This window comes from Balaenoptera musculus, chromosome 12, assembly GCF_009873245.2.
Source record: "Balaenoptera musculus isolate JJ_BM4_2016_0621 chromosome 12, mBalMus1.pri.v3, whole genome shotgun sequence".
Lineage (NCBI taxonomy): Eukaryota > Metazoa > Chordata > Mammalia > Artiodactyla > Balaenopteridae > Balaenoptera > Balaenoptera musculus.
Genome location: NC_045796.1, coordinates 39,262,951 through 39,287,046, shown reverse-complemented (window position 1 = coordinate 39,287,046; position 24,096 = coordinate 39,262,951). Strand labels below are relative to the sequence as shown.

At 34.8% G+C, this 24,096-nt stretch overlaps 1 protein-coding gene across 1 annotated transcript in view; it reads right to left on the bottom strand.

Moving 5' to 3' along the window:
- Positions 1-24,096, bottom strand: part of TRDN (triadin) — a 370,489-nt gene that overhangs the window by 103,305 nt on the left and 243,088 nt on the right. Inside the window, exons 15-20 of the mRNA XM_036871396.1 lie at positions 23,650-23,679; positions 22,911-22,928; positions 19,040-19,072; positions 18,894-18,920; positions 13,753-13,779; positions 4,213-4,260 (exon numbers count right to left, since the gene is read on the bottom strand). Of these exons, the coding sequence (XP_036727291.1) occupies positions 4,213-4,260; positions 13,753-13,779; positions 18,894-18,920; positions 19,040-19,072; positions 22,911-22,928; positions 23,650-23,679 (183 nt within the window). The remainder of the gene's footprint in view (positions 1-4,212; positions 4,261-13,752; positions 13,780-18,893; positions 18,921-19,039; positions 19,073-22,910; positions 22,929-23,649; positions 23,680-24,096) is intronic.

Below are 24,096 nucleotides of genomic sequence, written 5' to 3'. Positions count from 1 at the left end.
ATGGAGAGACTGGTCTTGAAGAGGAGGATAAACACTTTACCTCGGAGATTAAAATAGAAATGGATATAGACTAAACAAGAACCTCAAGCTACTATCCTATTTATCGTTTTATTCCTAACCAATATTCTTCAGCATCATTGCCTGTATCTTTCACTTCGTCATCCCTCAATCAATTTGTCATCATTTAGCTTTTAGTTGTGCCACTCCCCAGAAAATTCTCTTTTGAAAATCATTAATAATCATCTAGTTGACAAATCCAATGACTTGGTGACAACCACCTTGTCATTGAAAGGGTTTATTTTCCTTGGTTACTATGAAATTATAACAATTACATTTTTTTAACCTCTGATCTTTCTAGTCACTACTTTCTGCTTTTTCTCTTTGACTCTCCTTTGCTTTTCTTCCTGCAAATGTTCTCTAGCATTCCATCCCAGACCTGTCCTCTCTCGAGAACATCTCTTCATGAAAAAGCTCATGGATTCTTACTGTTTCCACCATTAACCCACGCAGAGGACACCCACAGATATATCTCCAGTCTTGTCACTCTCTGGAGCTCTAGTTTGACATTTAGAGCTACCTACTTGCTACTTGCATGTGCCACAGCACTATAATTTAAATATGTCTAAAATTAATCTTGTCTTCTCTCACCAAACTATTTTTATCTTTCTTCTTCATTTTTATGGTAAATACCAACAATATTCTTCTAGCACCCAGTCTGAAAACTTATTATTGTTATTAAATAATTTCTGACTTTTTCCCTTCCAAACCTGGTCGATTGTCAATTCCACTGAATCTACTTTATAATAGTGCTTATAAAATATCCCTTCTTTCCAATCTCATAACTAATATCAGGTCCTAATGCACGTTGCCTACATTATTGCCAAAGCTTCCTAACTATCCTGCCCTTTCCTAAAGCAAATACCTGAGTGTTATTTCCTATACTTACAATTTTTCATTGACTCCCTATTGCCCATGCAGTAGAGTCCAATTTTAAAATCAGGCCCCTTTACTGCATTATTAGCACAGGTTGTACTAATTCATACTGTGTTTTTGAGACTCTTGTTATTCCTCATACACATCCTGCAATTTCCCACCACTTTGCCTTCCTCTGTTACCTATGCCCAAGACACCCTTCCAACTAATTATTACATAACAAAATTCTTTCTGTTATTTAAGGCTTGACTCTAAAGTCACCTTGTATAATAAATGTTTTGCTTTTCCTCAGGTAAGAATAATTTTTAAACTCCTACGGCTCTTTATCTGTATTTATCTCTTTACCCTGTTGGCTTTCAAACATGAACTATGATTATATGGAAAACCTTTAGCTGATAGCAAAAAATGAGGTCCAAACAACTCAGGGACTCAATAAGGATTCATATTTTTCCCTATCTTTAACTGCTCAAGAATAGTATTAACATCTGAATATTTCCTTAAGTTTTCACATAGTATGTGATCCATAAATATATGTTGAATGAAAGTGAAAATGATTTGAAAGCTGCAAATCAAATATAAAACAGTAAGAGGATTATCATATTGATGGTAAAATACTATATATCTCCAAAGAAAATATGACTTAAAAGCAGGCTTATGATCAAATAATTATACTACATATAAATTGGCACACTGTAATTAATTTAAAATATTAAATTATTTTTTAACTTTGAAAATTTTAAAACAATCAGAAAATCAGTAATTTCCACTTAACATTGCACACATGGTTCCTAATTCAAGCCTCAATGTAGAATAACAATTTGCAGTATCTTAAAAACAAATAAAGAAAACCCAAATTACTTTCTTATTCTACTTATTTAAAAGGGACTAAAAGGTGGACATCTTGTAACATATACTGAGTTTTGTGGAGATTAGGGACTGGTTACTAAATGTATGATGAAGTAATATATATTTTCATGTGTGATTGATTGTCAGTGAGGAGGAGGAGAAATGAAAACTACTTGACAAATGAGAAGCGTCTCCTTTGACTTTTATATGTAACTTGTCAAATTGGTAAAGCTCTACCTGAGTTTCAAAATATTTATGATGGCTTTGGAAGGAACACTTGTTTCTGTTCATTCTACAGTTGAGAGGAAACCTAATATGCAGAGTCATATTTAAATTAATGATTGAGGTATGAGATCTAAGACTAACTAGAGTCAAAGTAATTAATGCCAATAGTTTAATTTCATAAAAGGTTATTTCTCTCCTTACATTTCACTCCAAGCCTAGCAACCAGGTCTACTTAATCCCAACCAATATGCCTGGCCTTACTCTAAACTCAGAGACCATTCTTGGTTGAATATTCCAGTGAATTCACTAACTGATGGTTCAATATCAATTCAGTATCTCTGCTCACTCCAATTTGACTTGATTAAACTCCAAATTAGGTATGCTTGTATTTCTGCCCTAACATCTAGGCTCCAAGTGGTTCAGAGTCTGTGCATGGGTCAGTTACTGGTTATTGAATCTTTTCTTTTTAAATCTGTCTCCAGACCATCTTCACGATCAAGGATTCCCTGAGGCTCAGTATCTGAAATCTAATTCCAGATGAAACCCATATACTGCTATTTGGACATCCACTGGTCTCACCTATGGCTGAAGATTCTAAACACAATTTTGTCTCACTTTTGTTCTTGCTTTCAACACATATAGATGTCCTGACCTTATATTCACTTACTAGATCCATATACCCTGTATCCATGCCTAGATTATGACTTCCTCTGAATCTGTATTTAGACTCGTAGCCTTGTCATTGATACCATGGCATTATCCATCCTGAAGCACCCAGGTTTTACCCACACATTCCATTTAATGTTGACAAGCAAAATTGATTTCAAAATAAGACACCATAAAAGAATGAGATATATTAATATGGACTTCCAATAAATTCATGGCTCTGCCACTTATGGAAAAACTGATACCTAGTAAAAGATGTCAATGAAACATGTATCATGATCACTTACCTCAAAAATGACATCACAAATATTACATTACTAAGAAAAGAACTATCTAGGAGACAGATTTTATTCCTATCTACTATAAATTCAGAATAATAAATAGAGCTGTATTTGAAAAAGGGAACCAATTAATCTCAATAATTCAATTGCTTCTAATTAAGTATTATCTTACAGTACAGTTTATATTTTCCTTTAAGTATCATTTAATTTTTTGTCTTTCATTAGACATACATATGTGTGTACTAATTTATACATTAATTTATATAACTAATGTATATTAATTTATATTTTAATTTATTAACTAATATATAAATTTATATTCATGTATTCATTTATATCCATATATATGTTGCTTGGGATTGAGAATGTGGATATGTAGCATATATATTTTATAACTCCCTATAGTCCTGATATATATTCTCTTATAGAGCATATGCAATAAGAGATTTTTTAAGGAGAAAAATGTTATGCCATTTTAGTGGCGTGTATGTGAAAGGGTACTCCTGTTGTATGTGTGTGTGTGTGTGTGTGTGTGAGTGTATGTTGAGGATAGGGTTGTTAAACTGTGTCTTGAGATTCTTCCAAAGATATTGAATACATTACTGATTTCATTTCTATTTGTAAAACAGAATCACAAATTTCAAAATTGTTCCAGTTTGTTTTGAATAGAGAATATGTAAATTTTTCATCATATTGAATATTTTTAACATGTATTAGTGTTCTTAAAGATATTCTTTAGAGTGTCTACTGAGAGGAGTCAATATTCACATAATAGTTGCTTCTGATTAGACATGACAGGAGGAATAGCTTTGAAAACTTAAATTCAAACTTAAATTTGATACTATTCTTGCACAAAGCGAACACTGTTCATGTAAGTTCTACTAGTCAAAGTTTCGTTTGCTCAAACACTAACCTTATAGATCAGTATATTGAATTTGAATGCTCTCCAGATGACTGGGATCCCATTGAGCTTACACAGCAGCATTTCTTCAATTTTTCAAAAACTAACTTACAATTGGACTATAATTACTAGCTTTAGTTTATGACCCTAAAGGAATAAAACTATTGGCATTAGAGCACTGAAGACAAAGCCTTGTTAACATAGGTACTACAAATCTTGTGCAAAGTGGGTTTCCGTATCAGTGAAATAGTAAAATCAATAAATAGAGCTCTTCTATAAGCACTAAACAATACATTGAGTTAGAAACCTTAGCCTAAAGAAGTTATAGTCAGGACATCTTTTTCTTTAAGCTGCACTTACCTTTTTTAGTTGAGGCAGCACCAACCTCTTCTTTGGCTCGTTCAGTTTCTGTAAATTCAGAGATTGAAGAACGAGAAACGGATATCAGACATGCGAGGTCAATATCTTATAGTATTCTAAGTCAGACAAGACTAAAACTGCCCAAAGGATAAAACGTATGTGGCACCTGAGAGCAAAGCAAGCAGCAGAGAAAACCACACTAGAATGAGCTTGAATTTTTTTGTAACTAATGAACTTCCTTAAATAACAATACAGAAATTCTCTTTCAAGATACAATTCTGGTGGTACTAAATTTTATGCTTATATAAGTAGTGACCATAAAAAAGGCGGCTTATTCCACAGAATTACACTGGAATACTAATTTATTAGTTTATAGTCAAATCTTAAATGATGCATAAATTGTGGGGAAGAGCACTTGAAAGGCCTTCTTTGTTTAGCCTTTAACTATGGGGATGACAAGCCATAATTGACCTCAATCAATTTGCTTTATATTATAAAATATTAGCCATAATGTTACAGAAAATTCCACTTGAATATTGCTTTGAAGAGAGAGAAAAAGAAAAAAAATTTAAAAGGCCAAAATGGCTTCTTGGAGTTTCTCTGAATATCTAGTGTGGAAGATAGGAAGATAGGAGAGCTCTTCCAAAAACATAATCTGAAATGCTGGTCCTAGTGCAAAATGTTAGACCTCAAATCAAGGCTAATTAAAGTGGAAGTTTCTTTGATCCATACGAAAATTAGAAAATGACAATGAGCTGGTGAATTTTTACAAAGTTTATTTACTCATTTTATTAGCTTTTGATTATTCAAGGCTGTTGCCCTTGGACATCTGTATTTGTGTTTTTCGTTTTATTCTTACTAGTACGTGTATATAATCCCTGTTACTCATACGCACTCACTCAGCAGCTGAGGCTCTAGGAACAACCAGTAAATGGGGGTCTTCATGCCCCCTTGTCCTCCCTGTGCCATAGACCTTGGGCTGTGAGAGAGATCAGATGTCAGGACACCTTCACATCACTTTCAGGTTTTAATTTCACCATATTAGATACTACCAGCTTCACAATTTGAGCCCAGGCAAGAAGTCATGTAAATAAGACTTCTTCAGGCTGTTTCAAGACCCGGAGCTCCAGGACTAAGCAGATCCCTGGCTGTTATATAGCTTTGAGGAAAGACTTTAGACCAGTGGTTCTCAAAATTGGCATGCATCAGAGTCACTCAGGAGGGCTGTTAAAACACAGATATGGGCCTGATTCAGTTGGTCTGGGGCATGTCCTAAGAATTTACATTTCTAGCCAGTTCCCAGGTGATGCTTATGCTGCTGGTCTTGGCCATATTTTGGAAACTAATTACTACACTTCCCCTAATAAGCAATCAGGACTAATGTCCCTAAAATCCCCAACCTTGTTCACCTCAGGTACTACCATGAGTCTAGGCTTCCAGCAGAAAACAGTCTATATGGCTTTGTATTTCTCCTAAAAACAGACTCTTTTCCAAAGTCCTTCCACTGAGTCATTTCTTTATCATAGCACACATCCCTAAATTCTCAGCCTCTTCTCAAAATGTGCACTTTCCTTTCTTTCTTTAACCAAACTAGTTCCCTAAGGACACTACATCCCCTACAAATGGTTTTCCAAAATAGAGACAGTTTATTTTTCCCTTATATACCAAAGTGTCTGGAAGTGACGTATATTTACTTCTGCTTTTTAACTAAATTAATAAATGCTGTTAATGACTTCTCTTTACTTCTTATTACTTCTGATGGATTGTTATCTCTTTGCTTCCTCCAAATCTCAGCTTCTGAAGTCCACAGTATCAGGTTGCACCCGGCTCTGTCTTGCTCTATTGCTGCCATTAACCAGCATTATGCCTGTGTCCCATTAATTATTGAATATTTCTATACATAGTTATCTGCTCCACTATTACTACTGTGATTTTTCATTAGGAACCACTCTCAACCCAGGCTTCACACTAGACTAAGCTGGGGAGTTTTTATAAGCCTGTGAGATTCAGATGTAGTAGATCTGGGGAGGACTACAGAGCTTTGAGATTCTGAGTTAATGAGTCTGGGATAAGGTAAGCCTGGCTATTTGTCTATTCGTAAGCTTGTCAAGATACTCTATTATTTAACCAGGATTGGGAGTCACTTATAGACACAGTCCATACAACCATGAGATCTCTCATTTCCTTGACCTTCTCACTTTTGAAAACTGGAGACCCCACTTCTCTGATCACTACCAAGAAAAAGGATCTTGGACTTTTTCTTTGCTGCCAAGACTTTGATTTCAAAATTCCTATTCCCTGGCACCACTCTTCCTGTTATAGTTCTCTTACTCAAGAACCTCCTCTAAGTAGTTTCTGACCCCATCAATACTTTCATTCCTTTGATCTTACCAGTTTCTCAATGCTTCAGATCTTCCTTATGTCCTCACTTTTCTCCTTTCAAGCTTATATTTAAATAAGCCATGGTTAAATCATTCACTTATTGTTTGTTTTCATAGTCATCTGGTATATTAAGTTTCTAGGGCTGCCTTTAAGTTATTAGGTGGCTAAAAACAACAGAAATTTATTCTTTCACAGTTCTGGAGGCTAGAAGTCCAGCATTAAAGTGTTGCCAAGGCCCTCTGAAACGTGCTCTGAAGGCTCTTGGGAAGAATCCTTCCTTGCCTCTTCCTAGCTTCTGTTGGTTGCCAGCAATCTTTGGCATTCCTTGGCTTGTAGCTGCATCACTCCAATTTCTCCCATTATGTTCATACGGCTGCCTTCCTTTTGAATGTGTCTGTCTCTAAATCTCCCTCTCCTTAAAAGAGCACCAGTCATTGGATTTAGGGCCCATTCTAATCCAGTACAGCCTCATCTTACCATGATTACACCACTAAAGACAATTTTTTGAAATAAGCTTGCATTCACAGGTACTGTGCTAGTTAGGATTTCAACATATCTTTTGAGGGGATGCAATTCAATCCACTACATGTGCCAAAACACCAAACCTACTCTATGCCTGCCACCTGAGCCGCCATCCAAACCGGAGGAAGGCCCCCACCCTGCTGCAGATCTGACTTCAAATGTCTAGTCACAGTGTTCAACAGAGTGCTCAGCACTGAGCAGCAATACTACCACAGACCTAGTGAAGCTACTTTCTCATTTTTCTAGACAAGTGGTTCATGAATACCCCTCCTTTCTCAAACTTCCAACATCCTGTAACATAAAAGCAAGTTGCTGTTGGGATCTTCATAGAGAAAGTAGAAGCAGACTAGGCTATCTCATCTTTTCACCACCTCACCAGCACATAGCAGCACCATTTGTCTTCTTTCCAGACCCATAGGATCATCATTCCCTATTTAATACCAATTCCTCCAAATTTGCCCTGCATCCCAACTCGTTTTGCATAGACGATGACGTTAAACTTGCAAGTACTGCTTCTATCTGCTACTCCATCTGCTTTCCACTTCACTGATGCTTTCACATCAGCTCAGAAACATAAAATGTCACCGTTTATAACTTCAGACCACCACGGCCTTCACTCCTACGTGTCCCCTACCTCAACTACCTCATCTCTCTGTGGTCCACCATGGTCCCCAGAGAGCTGCTATGCTCAGTGTCACCACTTCTATCTTCTCAGTCTCTATTTTTTAAGATTGTTTAATTGTGAAAGATATAATATAAATGAAAGGCATAAAGGTATATAACATATGTGATAACATATGTGCGTATTTTAATGAATGGCAATAAAAAATGCACATCTTGGGCTTCCCTGGTGGCGCAGTGGTTGAGAATCTGCCTGCCAATGCAGGGGACATGGGTTCGAGCCCTGGGCTGGGAGGATCCCACATGCCGCGGAGCAACTGGGCCCGTGAGCCACAATTACTGAGCCTGCGCGTCTGGAGCCTGTGCTCCGCAACAAGAGAGGCCGCGATAATGAGAGGCCCGTGCACCGCGATGAAGAGTGACCCCCACTTGCCACAACTGGAGAAAGCCCTCGCACAGAAATGAAGACCCAACACAGCCATAAATAAAAAAAAATAAATAAATAAAAATTTAAAAAAAAAAAAAAAAAAAAAAAAAAAAAAAAAAAAATGCACATCTTTGTAACCCCCTGTAAACTTAAGTAATAAAATATCACCAAAGACTTTGAAACCTCTTACTTGTCCTATTACCACTGCATACCTCTCTCTTCATCTCAGAATTATCACTGTCCCATATTTTGTATTAATAATTTCTTTATTTTCCTATACATTTTTTATTACATGAATTTATCTCTAAACAAAGGTAAGGCCATTTTTAAAGATTGAATTATATTGTTTAGTGATATAACTATATAAATTGACTTATACTTTTTAATTCTTATAATTTGCTTCCTTTAAAACGTGTGCTGAGACGCAGTGTTAAAATTGTTTAACAAGATGGCCGTTAGATTTGGGTAGCTTTAGTGCCTTTGGTGGTCTACTTAAACAAACCAAAGCCAAAGTCAACTAGATTTATCTCAAATCTGAGTGATACTCAAAAGCAATTATCACAAGCTAAACAAACTAAATTATTTAGTTATTTAGCCAAATAACTAAATTTTCCCAAATAAGACAATATATGTTATAGTCAGTTAAATATATATTTTTGCTTTGCTTCCATGTATTCTCTATAAAAACCTTTGCCCTACCCCCCAATGGTGGAGTGCCCCTCATGATTTATTGGTTTTTTCACTGCCCTATTTGATTCATTGTTTACTTAAATAAATAGTTTAACTTTTTATACAAGCCACGTTGATATGGGGAACTGTAGTTGATTGATTTAACTGCTGTATAGTATTCCACTTATACATATTCTACAAATTATGTATCCATTTTCCTGCCAATGGACACTAGGTCATGTCCTGTATGTGTTATTGTAAAATAATGCTGCTATGAATATTCCTGTATATGAATCCTGGTGCAATGTGCAAGAATTTTCTTAGAAGTGAAATTGCTAGGACATAGCATGTGTCTCTGTTTAACTTCTCTAGATAAAAGCCATATTTTTCCCCCAAATTTTACACTCACACCAACACCGTATGTGAGAGTTTCTATTGCTTCATATCATCACCATCACCAGAATGAACATTTTTCTCCACTTTTGGTCAATTTGATATATGTAAAGTAGTATCGTGGTTTTAAGTACATTTTCATTATTACTAAGAGGTTAAATATTTTTGATATGTCTATAGGCAATTTGTGTCTTGTTTTGTTTTCTTTTTGATCCTTACTTATATCTTTTGCTCATTTTTTCTATGCATTAGTCTATCAAGTTCTTTCTCTTTTTGTTTTTTCATTTTTAGAGTTATTTATTTTTCATTACTAACCTCTAGTTACTTATATATGCTACAAATATCTTTTCCAAAATTGTAACTTGTCTTTTATCTCTTTATGGCATCTATTGATAAGTTTTAAATTTTACTATAATCATTTTAGTACATTAGACATTTTATTTACGGCTTGAATTTATATATATAATTTTTGTGATCCAACCATACTTCAAGAAAATATATACATATATCTTCCTATACTTTTTTCTTTAAATTAATGGCTTGTTTTGTTTTTACCATTTAAGTCCCTGAACCATCTGGAGTTGATATTTTGGAATTGTACAAAGTAGGAATAAATTACATTTTTTTTTTTTTGGCAATGAATACCAACTACATTAGCAACATTTTAAAATAATCTCTCTATTCTCTAACTATTGAAATGGTTACTTTTTCTTATATCAGATTTTTGCTCAAGTGGAATAATTTTAGGTCTCTTTTTGTTCCTGTTTGTCCTATTGGAAAACTTGTTTAGATCTGCACTAATACCATGCTCCCTTGAAAACACAGTTATCATGACACTGTTTTATTAATAAGACTCAGGTCACAAAGTACTTTTCTCAATAGTCATACTTCATAGTGTTATTTTGCTGTACTCATTATTATACTTTCACAATATTAAAATTTATTCCTGATTTTCTATTTGAAATTCTCTCCTCCTCCTCTCTACTTCCTAATGTCTAAACTGAACTCAGATTCTACTTCTGCAAGTTCTCATCTATATAGCTTGGATCTCTTTGAACCAAACTTGATAAATGTTCTTAAGCTCCGAACCATGACATTTTTCCAATTTTGTGCTGGCACCCAGGACACCAACCTTGGCTCTATACGTGGGATTGAATAAGAAGCACATCTTGGCCTAACATCTAAGTCAGTCCCAGGTTTCTCACAGTCTAGTTTTCCTGGCACTTAAACCTCCCCAAACCATCCCCTGGCATTGTATCAGTACTATTTTGAGTTCATTCAGTCAGCATCATCTGTGATTTGGGTAGTGATCATATAATTTATTATCCAAACTAAGCAGGTGAAAGAAGGTGTTAGTAATAATTATTCCAGAATAATATGAAGAAACCCAGATTGCCCTAAACAACTTAGATACCTGTCATATATGTCATCGAACCTGTGGTCTAGACACACCCCCCTGATATCAGATCTACTAGTTCAGGCCCATAGATCTTTCCCCCCAGCAATTTCCATGACAGAATATTTAAACTATGTCCAAAAAGCCATGCCACTTTCTAACTAACATAAGCTGTCCCCAAACAGTCTCCTAACATCATAAAACTAAATAAATCCAAAGGGGTTTTATTTTTAAATTCTGCATACTGGCTTCTCCTGAATGATCTTGACATATATTACTAGATCAAGAGATAGATATGTGACTCACAAATTTAGGTATTGAAATGTAGTTAAGGTGATAAGCAGAGTCAGGCTTGGTGGCTGAGCATACCACAAAAATCTAGTGTAGTGTTAAAACCAAGGAATGAAAAATGTCTGACCGTTGCCATTTAATTCAAATTTAGGCCCACAATTAAAAATAACTAGACTTTGGCCCCTGACCTGGTCTTTGGTGTCTTTTTCACTCAGAATTCAAACTGACCACAGGCTGGTCAAACATGCACACGGAATACATGATCAAAGCCCTATGGTCCTCGATATGAGGAGCGAAGTAATGTATGGCAGTGCTTCCCAAGGTTTTGAGGAATACTGGTCCTTGAAGTGTTCTTTGGAAAAAAGAGGGTGATGTGGTCAAATATATTTGCTAAGCATTGTCTACTACATTCCCTCTTGATTCACCAAGAGGAGTGTTAAAGATGTGAAATGCCCATGAGTCTTGGTCCTCTTCCTCCTTGGAAATGACTAATCATATCATTAACCCCTCGGTCTCTATCCAATGTGGCGGTGGGGGTGAGGGAGTGTGTGTGCAGTGGACTGCAGGGAAGAGAACGGGGTGTATTGAGGCATTTTTGTACACACTATGATAAAGGAATCTGTGTTGACTTGCGGAAATAGTAAATCTAGGTTTGGCATCCCTGTTGGTCAAAGGCACTCTTCCTCCATCCACATAATCCCTGACAAATAACTTTACATGTGGAGGCATTAAGTGCCCCTCCATAGTGCTTGCTACATCATTGAACATGAAGGGCTTCCCTTTTCTTCAAGCTCATGGTATCATGAGAACATCCACCCTGCACTGATACAGTTCCCAAACTAGTCTGTGTCCTCTAGTGTTTTTCTTACAGTGATTTTGGTTTCTTAAGACCTAGAGCAAACAGTTCCACACCACAAATTCAATTCACATTCTTGTTATCTCCTTTAATTGAGTACTAAAGACAAATTACCTTTTACTTTTTCCATGGACTTGCTCTAGTCCTGTCAATTTCACCTATGCTTTTTAATTCAATACCATGAAATTGTATCACATAAATACTTAATTTATGTTAATTAAACTATACATCTCACGTTCTCATTTGCTCTCATAATTTAAGATAATGTAAAATCATATCCTAAATATTCAGGTTATACACACAAAACTCTGTGTCCTTACTATGTGGGTGACAGAAGGAATTTTCAAGAGCATTTGTAATGATATGTCTTAGGCATTAACTTTATAAATAGCTCACTGTACATAAAAGCTATGTAAATATTCTTCTGTTGTATGATTTCAAGACCAAAAAAAAAAAAACAGTTCTTATTTGGGGAAATGGATGGTCACATTGCTAGCAGAGATTTTAAATAATTTATGAATTATCTCTAACTTTTGTACTGGGAGATAATGCCCATGTCAAGTCCAAATCATTCAACCATACAAGGAGTTGAATATTAATTCTTTTGAAACCTTTATACTGGGTCTAAGATGATTTGGCAATCTAAATTTGTTAATTTCCTGCAAAAGATGCTGATCTCTTCAAAACTTGATTGGATAGTGTTTCATAGATAGCAGAACTTACAGGGTTTTTTTTTATTGCAAATGAATATTTTTATCTAAATGTCACATTTTTCTAGGAAGAAAATTTTCATTTTCAGAGTAATCTTCAATCTAGAGTCCTCTACCAGTTCTGCAAAATTATCAGTTTTGTTTTATATATTTTCTTGATTATGCATTTCTACAGACTAAGTATTAGCATACTAAATACTCTGTAATATGAAGTTCTAATCAGCTTATATTCAACTAAAAATTGTCATGAAAATATAACTGGAATTTTAGATTCATGTTATACCTTTCTTTAAGGTCTACAATGTCTATGTAAACACTTCCAACTGTAATTTTTTTTAAAAGACACCAAGCTACTCAATATTATATTTTCCAATTTTTTTCTGATATATTCACCAATGATATACCCTGTCTCCAAAACCTGACAGTAAATAAAACATGCATTTGTTTTTTTATTAGTACCATCATTAATACTTATGCAAAAAAAAAAAAAAACTTATGTAACTCTAAATCAAAAGGAAAATATAAACGTATTTACATAATGCACAGAAATGAGGTTTGATCTTAAATCTTATATACAAAGCTTAGAGAAGCTAAAAGAATATTTTTTCTAAACTCAAATATACGCCATTATGCCTAAATTTTCATGAATGGCCATCTGTTAGATACTTCATCGAATTGAGAAATACCAACAAAGAAAAAAGCATTTATCCTTTAGCGTATTGTCAAAGCCACTATTGATGCAAATGCCATGGTATACTATAGTTGTCAGTCAATATTTATTCTAAATCTGAGGATAGAAGCCTTAAAAGAAAATTATGATATTGCAAGAGCAGTACTTAATAAAATTGTTGAGGGTTTCCTTTTCATTAAAGGCACAATAACTTTCATAGTAGACAAATTACGTTGCCTCCTGGTTTGATCAAGTGATTAATCACTAGGAAAATTTTCTAATGTGTTTAAGAAACTGAAAACATCACTTATCATTCTGTAAAATGGGAAACAAAAATATAAACAACTCAAAAAAGAGGTTATGACCCAGACAAATTAACATTTACAAGTTAAAGCTCTATAGATAAATTTTAATAAGAATTGATTCACAGAAAAGACAAGGTTGAGTAATTATGCATATCAGTTTAACACAACAAATAATCAGAGCAAGAAACATTTGATAAGTCAGCCTAAAATATTAGCATTAGCACTGTCTACAGCAGAAAGTTAAATGAGTAAGCTGCTGAAATATGCTTTTTGTTTTCTCAAGTTTTAGTCAACATACTTGCTTTAACTTGTTTTTCACTTGGAGCTGTTAAGGACAAGAAATAATAAGGTCTAAGTCAGTTACAAGTCTCCTTGGGTCTCTCTAAAATAGTTTTCTAAAATGGTTTTTTTTTTTTCAAAAAAACTATATTATAACCTTGGAAACTAAAGAAACATGTAGGTCTGAGGAAGAAAAAATACAACGCTGTGCCATTTTCTTTGATAAACTTTAAATATATGCCATGAACCATAGATTTCTTTTCTGATATTCATATACCTTCTCCCAACACAGAATGCTCATTCATGACTCATTCATTTTGTTTTCCATTTTAAATTATTTAAGAATCTGATTGGTTTTATATATATGCCAATGCAGTTTCCTTAAAGCCTACAAAATGGTATGAAAGGAAGGAAGTGAATCGATAAATTATCCAATTGTTTCAATTCTAAAAACATAGTGAATTACAGCTAAGTTGCTACACTGTAATCACACCATGAAATGAACAGATAATGATTTCAAGAAATTTAAATTATTGTATTTTGTCAAATTTAATATTGGATAATAATGTTTAGCTATTAAAACTCTTAAAACTATTCTATCAAACATTTAGAGAAGAGCTAACAGCCATCCTTCTCAAACTCCTCCAAAAATTGCAGAGGAAGGAACACTCCCAAACTCATTCTACGAGGCCACCATCACCCTGATACCAAAACCAGACAAAGATACTACAAAAAAAGAAAATTACAGACCAATATCACTGAGGAATATAGATGCAAAAATCCTTAAAAAAGACTAGCAAACAGAATCCAACAACACATTAAAAGGATCATACACAAAGATCAAGTAGGATTTATCCCAGGGATGGAAGGATTCTTCAATATACACAAATAAATCAAAGTGATACACCATATTAACAAACTGAAGAATAAAAACCATATGATCATCTCAATAGATGCAGACAAAGCTTTTGACAAAATTCAACACCGATTTATGATAAAAACTCTGCAGAAAGTGGGCATAGAAGGAATCCACCTCAACATAATAAAGGCCATATATGACAAACCCACAGCAAAACATCATTCTCAATGGCAAAAAACTGAAAACATTTCCTCTAAGATCAGGAACGAGACAAGGTTGCCCACTCTCACCACTATTATTCAACATAGTTTTGGAGGTCCTAGCCATGGCAACCAGAGAAGAAAAAAGAAATAAAAGGAATACAAATTGGAAAAGAAGTAAAACTGTCACTATTTGCAGATGACATGATACTATAGGTAGATAATCCTAAAGATGACATCAGAAAACTACTAGAGCTAATCAATGAATTTGGTAACATTGCAGGATACAAAATTAATGCACAGAAATCTCTTGCATTCCTATACACTAACAACGAAAGATCAGAAAGAGAAATTAAGGAAACAATCCCATTCACCATTGCAACAAAAAGAATAAAATACCTAGGAATAAACCTACCTAAGGAGGTAAAAGACCTGTACTCAGAAAACTATAAGACAGTGATGAAAGAAACCAAAGATGACACAAACAGATGGAGAGATATACCATATTCTTGGACTGGAAGAATCAATATTGTGAAAATGACTCTACTACCCAAAGCAATCTACAGATTCAATGCAATCCCTATCAAATTACCAATGACATTTTTTATAGAACTAGAACAAAAAATCTTAAAATTTGTATGGAGACACAAAGAACCCGAATAGCCAAAGCAATCTTGGGAAAGAAAAACAGAGCTGGAGGAATCAGACTCCCTGACTTCACACTATACTACAAAGCTACAGTAATCAAGACAACATGGTACTGGCACAGAAACAGAAATATAGATCAATGGAACAGGATAGAATGCCCAACGATAAACTCACGCACCTATGGTCAACTAATCTATGACAAAGGAGGCAAGGATATACAATGGAGAAAAGGCAGTCTCTTCAATAAGTGGTGCTGGGAAAACTGGACAGCCACATGCAAAAGAATAAAATTAGAACACTCCCTAACACCATACACAAAAATAAACTCAAAATGGATTAAAGACCTAAATGTTAAGGCCAGACACTATAAAACTCTTAGAGGAAAACGTAGGCAGAACACTCTATGACATAAATCACAGCAAAATCCTTTTTGACCCACCTCCTAGAGCAATGGAAATAAAAACAAAACTAAACAAATGGGACCTAATGAAACTTAAAAGCTTTTGCACAGCAAAGGAAACTATAAACAAGACAAAAAGACAACCCTCAGAATGGTAGGAAATATTTGCAAACAAATCAATGGACAAAGTATTAATCTCCAAAATATATAAACAGCTCATGCAGCTCAATATTTAAAAAACAAAAACAACCCAATCAAAAAATTGGTGGAAGATCTAAATAGACATTTCTCCAAAGAAGACATACAGATGGCCAAGAGGCATATGAAAAGATGCTCAACATCACTAATTATTAGAGAAATGCAAATCAAAACTACAATGAGGTATAACCTCACACTGGTTAGAATAGGCATCATAAGAAAATCTACAGGGCTTCCCTGGTGGCGCAGTGGTTAAGAATCCGCCTGCCAGTGCAGGGGACACGGGTTCAAGCCCTGGTCTGGGAAGATCCCACATGCCGCAGAGCAACTAAGCCCGTGTGCCACAACTACTGAGCCCATGCTCTACAACAAGAGAAGCCACTGCAATGAGAAGCCCACGCACTGCAATGAAGAGTAGCCCCCCTCGCTGCAACCAGAGAAAGCCCGCGCCCAGCAACAAAGACCCAACTCAGCCAATAAATAAATAAATTAAAAAAAAAAAAAAGAAAAGAAAATCTACAAACGATAAATGCTGGAGAGGGTGTGGAGAAATGGGAACCCTCTTGCACTGTTGGTGGGAATGTAAATTGATACAGCCACTATGGAGAACAGTACAGAGTTTCCTTAAAAAACTAAAAATAGAATTACCATATGACCTAGCAATCCCACTACTGGGCATATACCCAGAGAAAACCACAATTCAAAAAGACACATGCACCCCAATGTTCATTGCAGCTCTATTTACAATAGCCAGGTCATGGAAGCAACTTAAATGCCCAACAACAGATGAATGGATAAAGAAGATGTGGTACATATATACAAAGAAGTACTACTCAACCATAAAAAGGAATGAAATTGGGTCATTTGTAGAGATGTGGATGGACCTAGAGACTGTCATATAGAGTGAAGTAAGTCAGAAAGAGAAAAACAAATATCGTATTATATTAACACATATATGTGGAATCTAGAAAAATGGTACAGATGAACCAGTTTGCAAGGCAGAAATAGAGACACAGATGTAGAGAACAGACGTATGAACAGCAAGGGGGGAAAGCGGAAGGGGGCGGCTGATGGGATGAATTGGGAGATTGGGATTGACATATATACACTAATATGTATAAAACGGATAACTAATAAGAACATGCTGTATAGCACAGAGAACTCTACTTCACCTTGCTGTACAGTAGAAACTAACACAACATTGTAAAACAACTATACCACAATAAAAAAAATTTTTTTTAATAAAAATAAAATAATTTAACAAAAAAAAAAAAAAACTCTTAAAACTGATTATACCCATAGTCATTCTTTATGTCTCCCCGTGTTTATACGTTTTCTGATATATGCTCTATTTCAGCTTTCTGCATATGTACATAAGTGAAAATATGTGTTATGGCCCAGTTATGGGAATGTTACCCCCAAACACATAATCTGTTCTCTGTAAGGTAGACAAAAACATTCATTCCTTCTCAAAGGTAAGTAATGTCAATGTTAATGTGAAGTGTGAAATGTGTGATTATTTCATATTGTAAATTATTTAAAAGTCATTCATATTTATATTTTTTAAAAATATGATTATCCTATTTGATATTTCTCTTTTCATCCATTCAAACGTTTTCAAGTTCCTAAAATGTTCCTGACATTATGATAGGCACTCTGGGATAAAGATATAAAAAACAATCTTCATATTCTAATTTCTGACTATTTAAAGTGGAAAAAAGAAAAGGCAATATGATTATAAGAGTATGTTAAGTGTTTTTATATAGAAAAGAAAATGATGCTATGGGAACTAGCTGGAGAAACTCCTAAATGGATTTGGGTTTTCTGAGGAAGTTTTACAAACCTGGAAGAAGAATAAGAAATGTGGTTTTGAATCTGCAGTTTGCTGTGGTCTGTGACAGGGGTGGGAGTATAGTTGAGCTAGATTTGCATGGTTATTTACATAATATTGTAATTGCTATTTTAATGTATTGCCAATGTAAATGCTATTTCCATTTAAATAAAATATGATGGAAGGAGTGACTAATGGACATTATATGAGGTTATGACAGCTTACACACACACACACACACACACACACACACACAATCAGTAAAGTTCCTTGAGCAGGAGTTGCATTTATTTTCATTTGAAACAACAAATAGGGCAAGTTAAATGCCAGAAACCTTTAAGAAAATCATTTGGTATCTACACCTAATGCGTTCTTAGTTTCTGTTTGTTTGTATATGTGTTTTTCTGCTTGTCTGATTGTCAGTTCACTTTTTTCCCCTCATTCGAATATAAATTGACTGAAGACAAAATCTACTTCTACTCTCATTGCAACTCCCCTGAGTACTCAAGATGTGTCATTAAATAACATTTTGAATAGAGAGAGAATATTTGCTGGAATTGAATATTTCATATTTTCAAAACAAAGCAATGTCAGATGCACTTATAATAGAAAGGGTTTTGTTTTTGTTTTTGTTTTTGCTTTCTACCCTAAACTGTAAAATATTGCTTCTCAAACACTGCTTTGACTAATGCACTGGGGATCTTAGGAAGTTGCAGATGCTGATTCAGTAGATCTGGGGTGGGACCAGAGATTCTGTATTTCTAACAACCTCTCAGGCGCTCCTAATGCTGCTGGCTCACAGAACACACATTGAGTAGCAAGAGTGTAATGTACTATTTGGCCTCCATTTTCTAACATGGCATTGGTGTTAACTGTACGACAAGAACTTGGAAAAAAGACATCTCATATGATGGAAGGGTTTCCTGCCCTTTCCAGTCATGGCCCTTACCCCCGTCTGAGGGTACATCATTAATAAACCTTGGACATCAGGTAGAAAGACCCCAGCAACCCCGGTCTGACTCACCTGAATGCTCCTTCTTTGGTGACTTTGCTGTATCAAACAAGAAAAGAAAAAAATTCAACACTTTATACCATTTGATCACATTTCATTATTCAATTGCAAGTTAATATCTTGAAATTAAGAGGATAGAGGAATTTAAAAACAGTTACCTGGTTCTACATGTTTTTCTTTCTTTTCCTGTTCTGAAACATATTATTTTTGTTATTATTATTATTCCAATTTTATGTGTCACAACTTAATTGTCCTAACACAAAGAAACATATATGTCTAGTGCTGTATTGCACCAATAATAGCTGCCATGAAAAGACTAATATCCGACGTATATTTAAAAAGAGTTTTTCCAATCTTCCTCTGTTTTCCCTCACAGAACAGCAATAAAAGTTATTCTGAATATTAGAGGAATTAAAATTTTTCATGGATAATAAACTAGAAAGATAAAGTAGGGTCTATAAAGGATGGAAAAAATTTTAATTTCCTTTCTTACTAAATCAACATGAAATAAATTTGGGATAAAAAGTAAGCATAAAGGATAATTATTACAGCTGTTTTAAAATAATTCTCAGATAAGGATGAACAGATTTCCTCTGGACTTTCTCTCCTAAGGTGAAATTTTCTTATATTGCAAAGGTATTTGTTTAGCTAAGACAAAGTCTTCACTGAGGCAGATTTAAGATGCTAAAAATAGACTAAGAATTTTCAGGGGGAAGCAAAACACACTTCCCTTGTTTTTAGGACAAATGCTCCTTATAGAGTATTTTTCAGATAGTGTTCCTTTTTAAGAACCCACTTTTGCCAATGTTATATGAGATGAAGAATCATTCTGGCCTCAAAATTAAGCTGACATTTGTATTATAATAAGCACTAATTTTATATGAAGCGTAGGTACTAATTTTATATGAAGTGTAGGTACTAATTTTACATGAAGTGCTATTTTCTACATTTCTATTCTTACTTATTTTGACTTGACAAGCTTGCCAAATTAATTTAAATGATTTTCAAGAAATACTTTAACATAGACACATTATTATCTGATTTTTTAAAGAAAAATAATAAAGAGATTTCTTCGTTTCATTCAATGAATATATTTTGGAGACTAGAAGATGTTTATGCTGGAAGAATTCTAAGAACTATATTTTATTTTATTTCTTTCTTTTTTTTTTTTATAATGAAACTCTCTAGGAGTGAAGCCAGCATTTTTAAAATTTATTTATTTTTGGCTGTGTTGGGTCTTCGTTTCTGTGCGAGGGCTTTCTCTAGTTGCGGCAAGCGGGGCCACTCTTCATCGCGGTGCGCGGGCCTTTCACCGTCGCGGCCTCTCTTGTTGCGGGGCACAGGCTCCAGACGCGCAGGCTCAGTAGTTGTGGCTCACGGACCCAGTTGCTCCGCGGCATGTGGGATCCTCCCAGACCAGGGTGCGGACCCGCGTCCCCTGCATTGGCAGGCAGACTCTCAACCACTGCGCCACCAAGGAAGCCCCTAAGAACTATATTTTAGAAACATAGAGTGTCATCGAATCTCCTATGGTTATCTCATCAGTCTCTCAAGTGTACAATTTTGTTTACCACGCTTGTACTTGTGAAGGTATAATGAGCAATTTATTCACTCCCAAGATAGCAGGCAGGCAATAAAACAAATAAAACGAATGGTTTGACCAAGTGTTACAAGTCAAAGGTAAGAAGCATACGTGACGTAGCTAAAATTAAACACAGGGAAGAACATTAACAAAAACTGTCTGGAAAACATGGAGTAATTAAATGCATTGCTTAATTTATTGCTGAACTGAACCACCAATTATCAAAACATTTCTAAGAAATTTGTAAAGTAATAATAATCAAAAAAAATACTGATAGTAGCTTTGGGTATGCATCAAAATCAATTACCAGTTATCTGTGAGATTTCAAAGTTAAAATAAGGGTCTTCCAATCATATCAGGAAGTAATTGTATAAGCAGAAAAATACCCGTGCAAATTTGGGATGATGTGCAAGAAAAGGCTGTCAAGTGCATTTATTATATGGGAAAATTCAAGATGTAATTATTGAATTATCTTAATAAATACAGGGCTTCCCTGTTGGCGCAGTGACTGAGAATCTGCCTGCCAATGCAGGGGACACGGGTTCGAGCCCTGGTCTGGGAAGATCCCACATGCCGCGGAGCAACTAGACCCGTGAGCCACAACTACTGAGCCTGCGCGTCTGGAGCCTGTGCCCCGCAACAAGAGAGGCCGCGATAGTGAGAGGCCCGCCCACCGCGATGAAGAGTAGCCCCTGCTTGCCGCAACTAGAGAAAGCACAGAAACGAAGACCCAACACAGCCAAAAATAAATAAATAAATAAATACAAATTAATTCATGCTTATATCTACAGGGACTGCCAAATCATACTTATAATTGATTTTTTTATTTTTTATTTGGAAAAATTATAGCTCACTAGAGTTAGCAAAAATATATACAGGAAGGTCCCATGTACTCTTCTCCCTGTTTTCCCTACCATGATTTGTTTTAGACTGCAAAAAAAACAAAAACACAACCAACTTTTAAGTTGTGGTAACTAGAAAAGAAAAAGCAAAATAAGAATATAGGGTTGGAGATGTATAATTGAATAAAGCAATCTTAAAGTAAAAACAACAACAACTGAATCCAGCAAATTCAAAGATGCGACAATAACAACAAAAGCAGGTCCAGATGATAAACTAGAGCAAATAAGTTAATTTGAAAAGAATTAGTAGTTGTTTAGAGGAAAATTCTTTTTCTTGTCCTTATTACTGCCAAAGTCAATCCACAGAACTTCCCAAGGAGGGAAGCAGTTGGAATGTTAAATGAATGCCTGGGAAGGCATGTTTATTTATTAAATATATCAATACTCTGAAGATTGTCAAGGAGCTGCAGTGTGTCTGTGGGAAATTTTAAATCATATAGACTGTAATAAAGCAAGGGCCTTAAGGTTACATATATATTATTTAATATCATTTTTCAAATCTCCAGTTGTCCTCCATTTCCCTGCTGGTGCAATGGTTTATAGAGTGGTTTCTGTATCAGTGTGCCAGTGCCCATCAGCAGCTGTGCACACACATAAATCTGGGATTGAAATATCACATACTTCTCTATAGATAGATTGTTCCCCTTGGCTGAGTTGTAGTGTAACTTCATGATTCTCTCCATAGGACATTTTAGAGCACTTTTATGACATGAAAGGTCTCAATGTCCTGACCTTTGCAGGACCAAAATGCATGTAAATCTTTTTTTAAAATTGGTATATATTTTAAAACATGTTTTTAATTTCACTAGGATTTTTTTAAAGCTCTGCATACCTGAAAATGGAATGATTATTAATGGCTAATTGAATAAGGTTAAGTTGATATTTTTTGTTTCTGTTTGTTTTTCTTCAGAGAAGAGTATACATTTGCAAAAGACGCAACCTCAAAGCATCAAGCTTTACTGAATTGTTAGCAAGCAAGCTTTAATAATGTGTTATAGCAACAGTGGGTGCCGCCTAAGTTATGAATTCCAAACAATGCAGTTTCACAGAGCTCATAGTGCTTGTAGGGAAAAAGGACATTGTTATGGACAAAATGTCACATATCATGTGAACATGCCAAAATATTTATGGATTACAAGAACAAAGAAAACAGAAAAGAGATTGTAAAACTAACCTGAAAAAGAACTTCTGTTCTATATTCTAGCTACAGAACTAACCAGATTACAGAGACTAAATTTCCACTAACATAATACAGTTTTGGTTAATGGAATGAAGTTATATTTTTTGGTTAAGACTGTGGATAATGTTATTAGACGATTGCATGAATTTGAAAAAGGACTCTAAGAAAGAGTGCCATGCTTTTCAGTCCACTCTGACCACCCCCTCCCCAGGTTGTATATTCTTTCATTCTGACAAAAAAAAAAAATAGAGTTCACATGCATAAAACATAGAAAAGGGAGATTCAAAACCGCAAGTCTAAGTATTTCAGCAGGCCAATAGTAGCAGTAAATAGAAAAAATATATAATTTGCATGCCTTTCCTTACTTTTTCCCTTGGGTAGTTCTGTTGAAAGAAATATAAACAGAAAGCCATTGCTCATGAAACTTTCAAAGATAAAGTATACTCCCTCAACACATTGATTAGACTGTAATGTTTCCAACGCCTCCCCCCATTCTCTCCCCTTAAATTTCTCAGTGTTGCTCGGAGGTATTGCTGATTATCATAGGTGTTTCCATAAGTTAATTGTAAAGCATTATTTGACAATGAACCTAGAATTATACTGTTTAACTATTTAAAATGATTTATATCTTGTAGTCTTCTTAAATGTATGTGAACACATAAACACCCTGTACACATAAACCCTTAGGAACAAATACAAAAGACACAGATATACTTGCCACATGATTTATGATTTTATTCAAGACTTAAAGGAACTACTCAGTTCCATTGATGCTGGTATATCCAAGATTAATTAAATTTATGCTTTCTAGCAAAGTAAATGCTTGTTACTGAACATCGTTCAATTTCTTGTCCAGCAAACATTTCTTTGAAAATAATTACTGTGAAAGGTAAACATAGGCAATATTTATTTTTATTACTGCCAAATATTTCTCATAGCATTATTGTCAGGAAAGATTTGACTCTCTTTTTCTTTTTTTCTCAATATTTCTCTCTCTCTTTTTTATCCCATATTTAGTTTTTTCTTTTGTGTGACTCCTTTAAAAAGGAATGCTGCTTGGGGGTTCATTAAATATAAGACAGAAAAAGGAAATATTCCCAATACCTTCTGCAGTTGTTCTTGTTTTCTTGGAATCTGAAAATACAAATATAAATTACTGACAAAGCAGATAAGAAAAATCAACAACTGATAAGCTCACAACAAAATGTCCATACACTCTGAAATCATTTTCAATGAAATGGATTGATTGCATGTTGTATTTCTAGAATATGGGGCTTAAAGCGAAATTATTCTGTTTTTGAGAGGAAGAGTATTAGATTAAGGCAAGAAGTGAGAAACTTTTGATGTATAAAATATAGAAAAAATACAAAGGAAAATATCCATATCTAATTTGCATAGAAATTACATTGTGTCTGTAGCAGCTAATGACCTTTCAATAAAAAGTCAAACTGGGCAGATATACTGTCTGTTTCTATAGAGATGGGTTGGAATCCATGAATTTAGTTGGCAATTTATTCATTTGTTCAATCTATAGCAATCCTGGTGAAATGC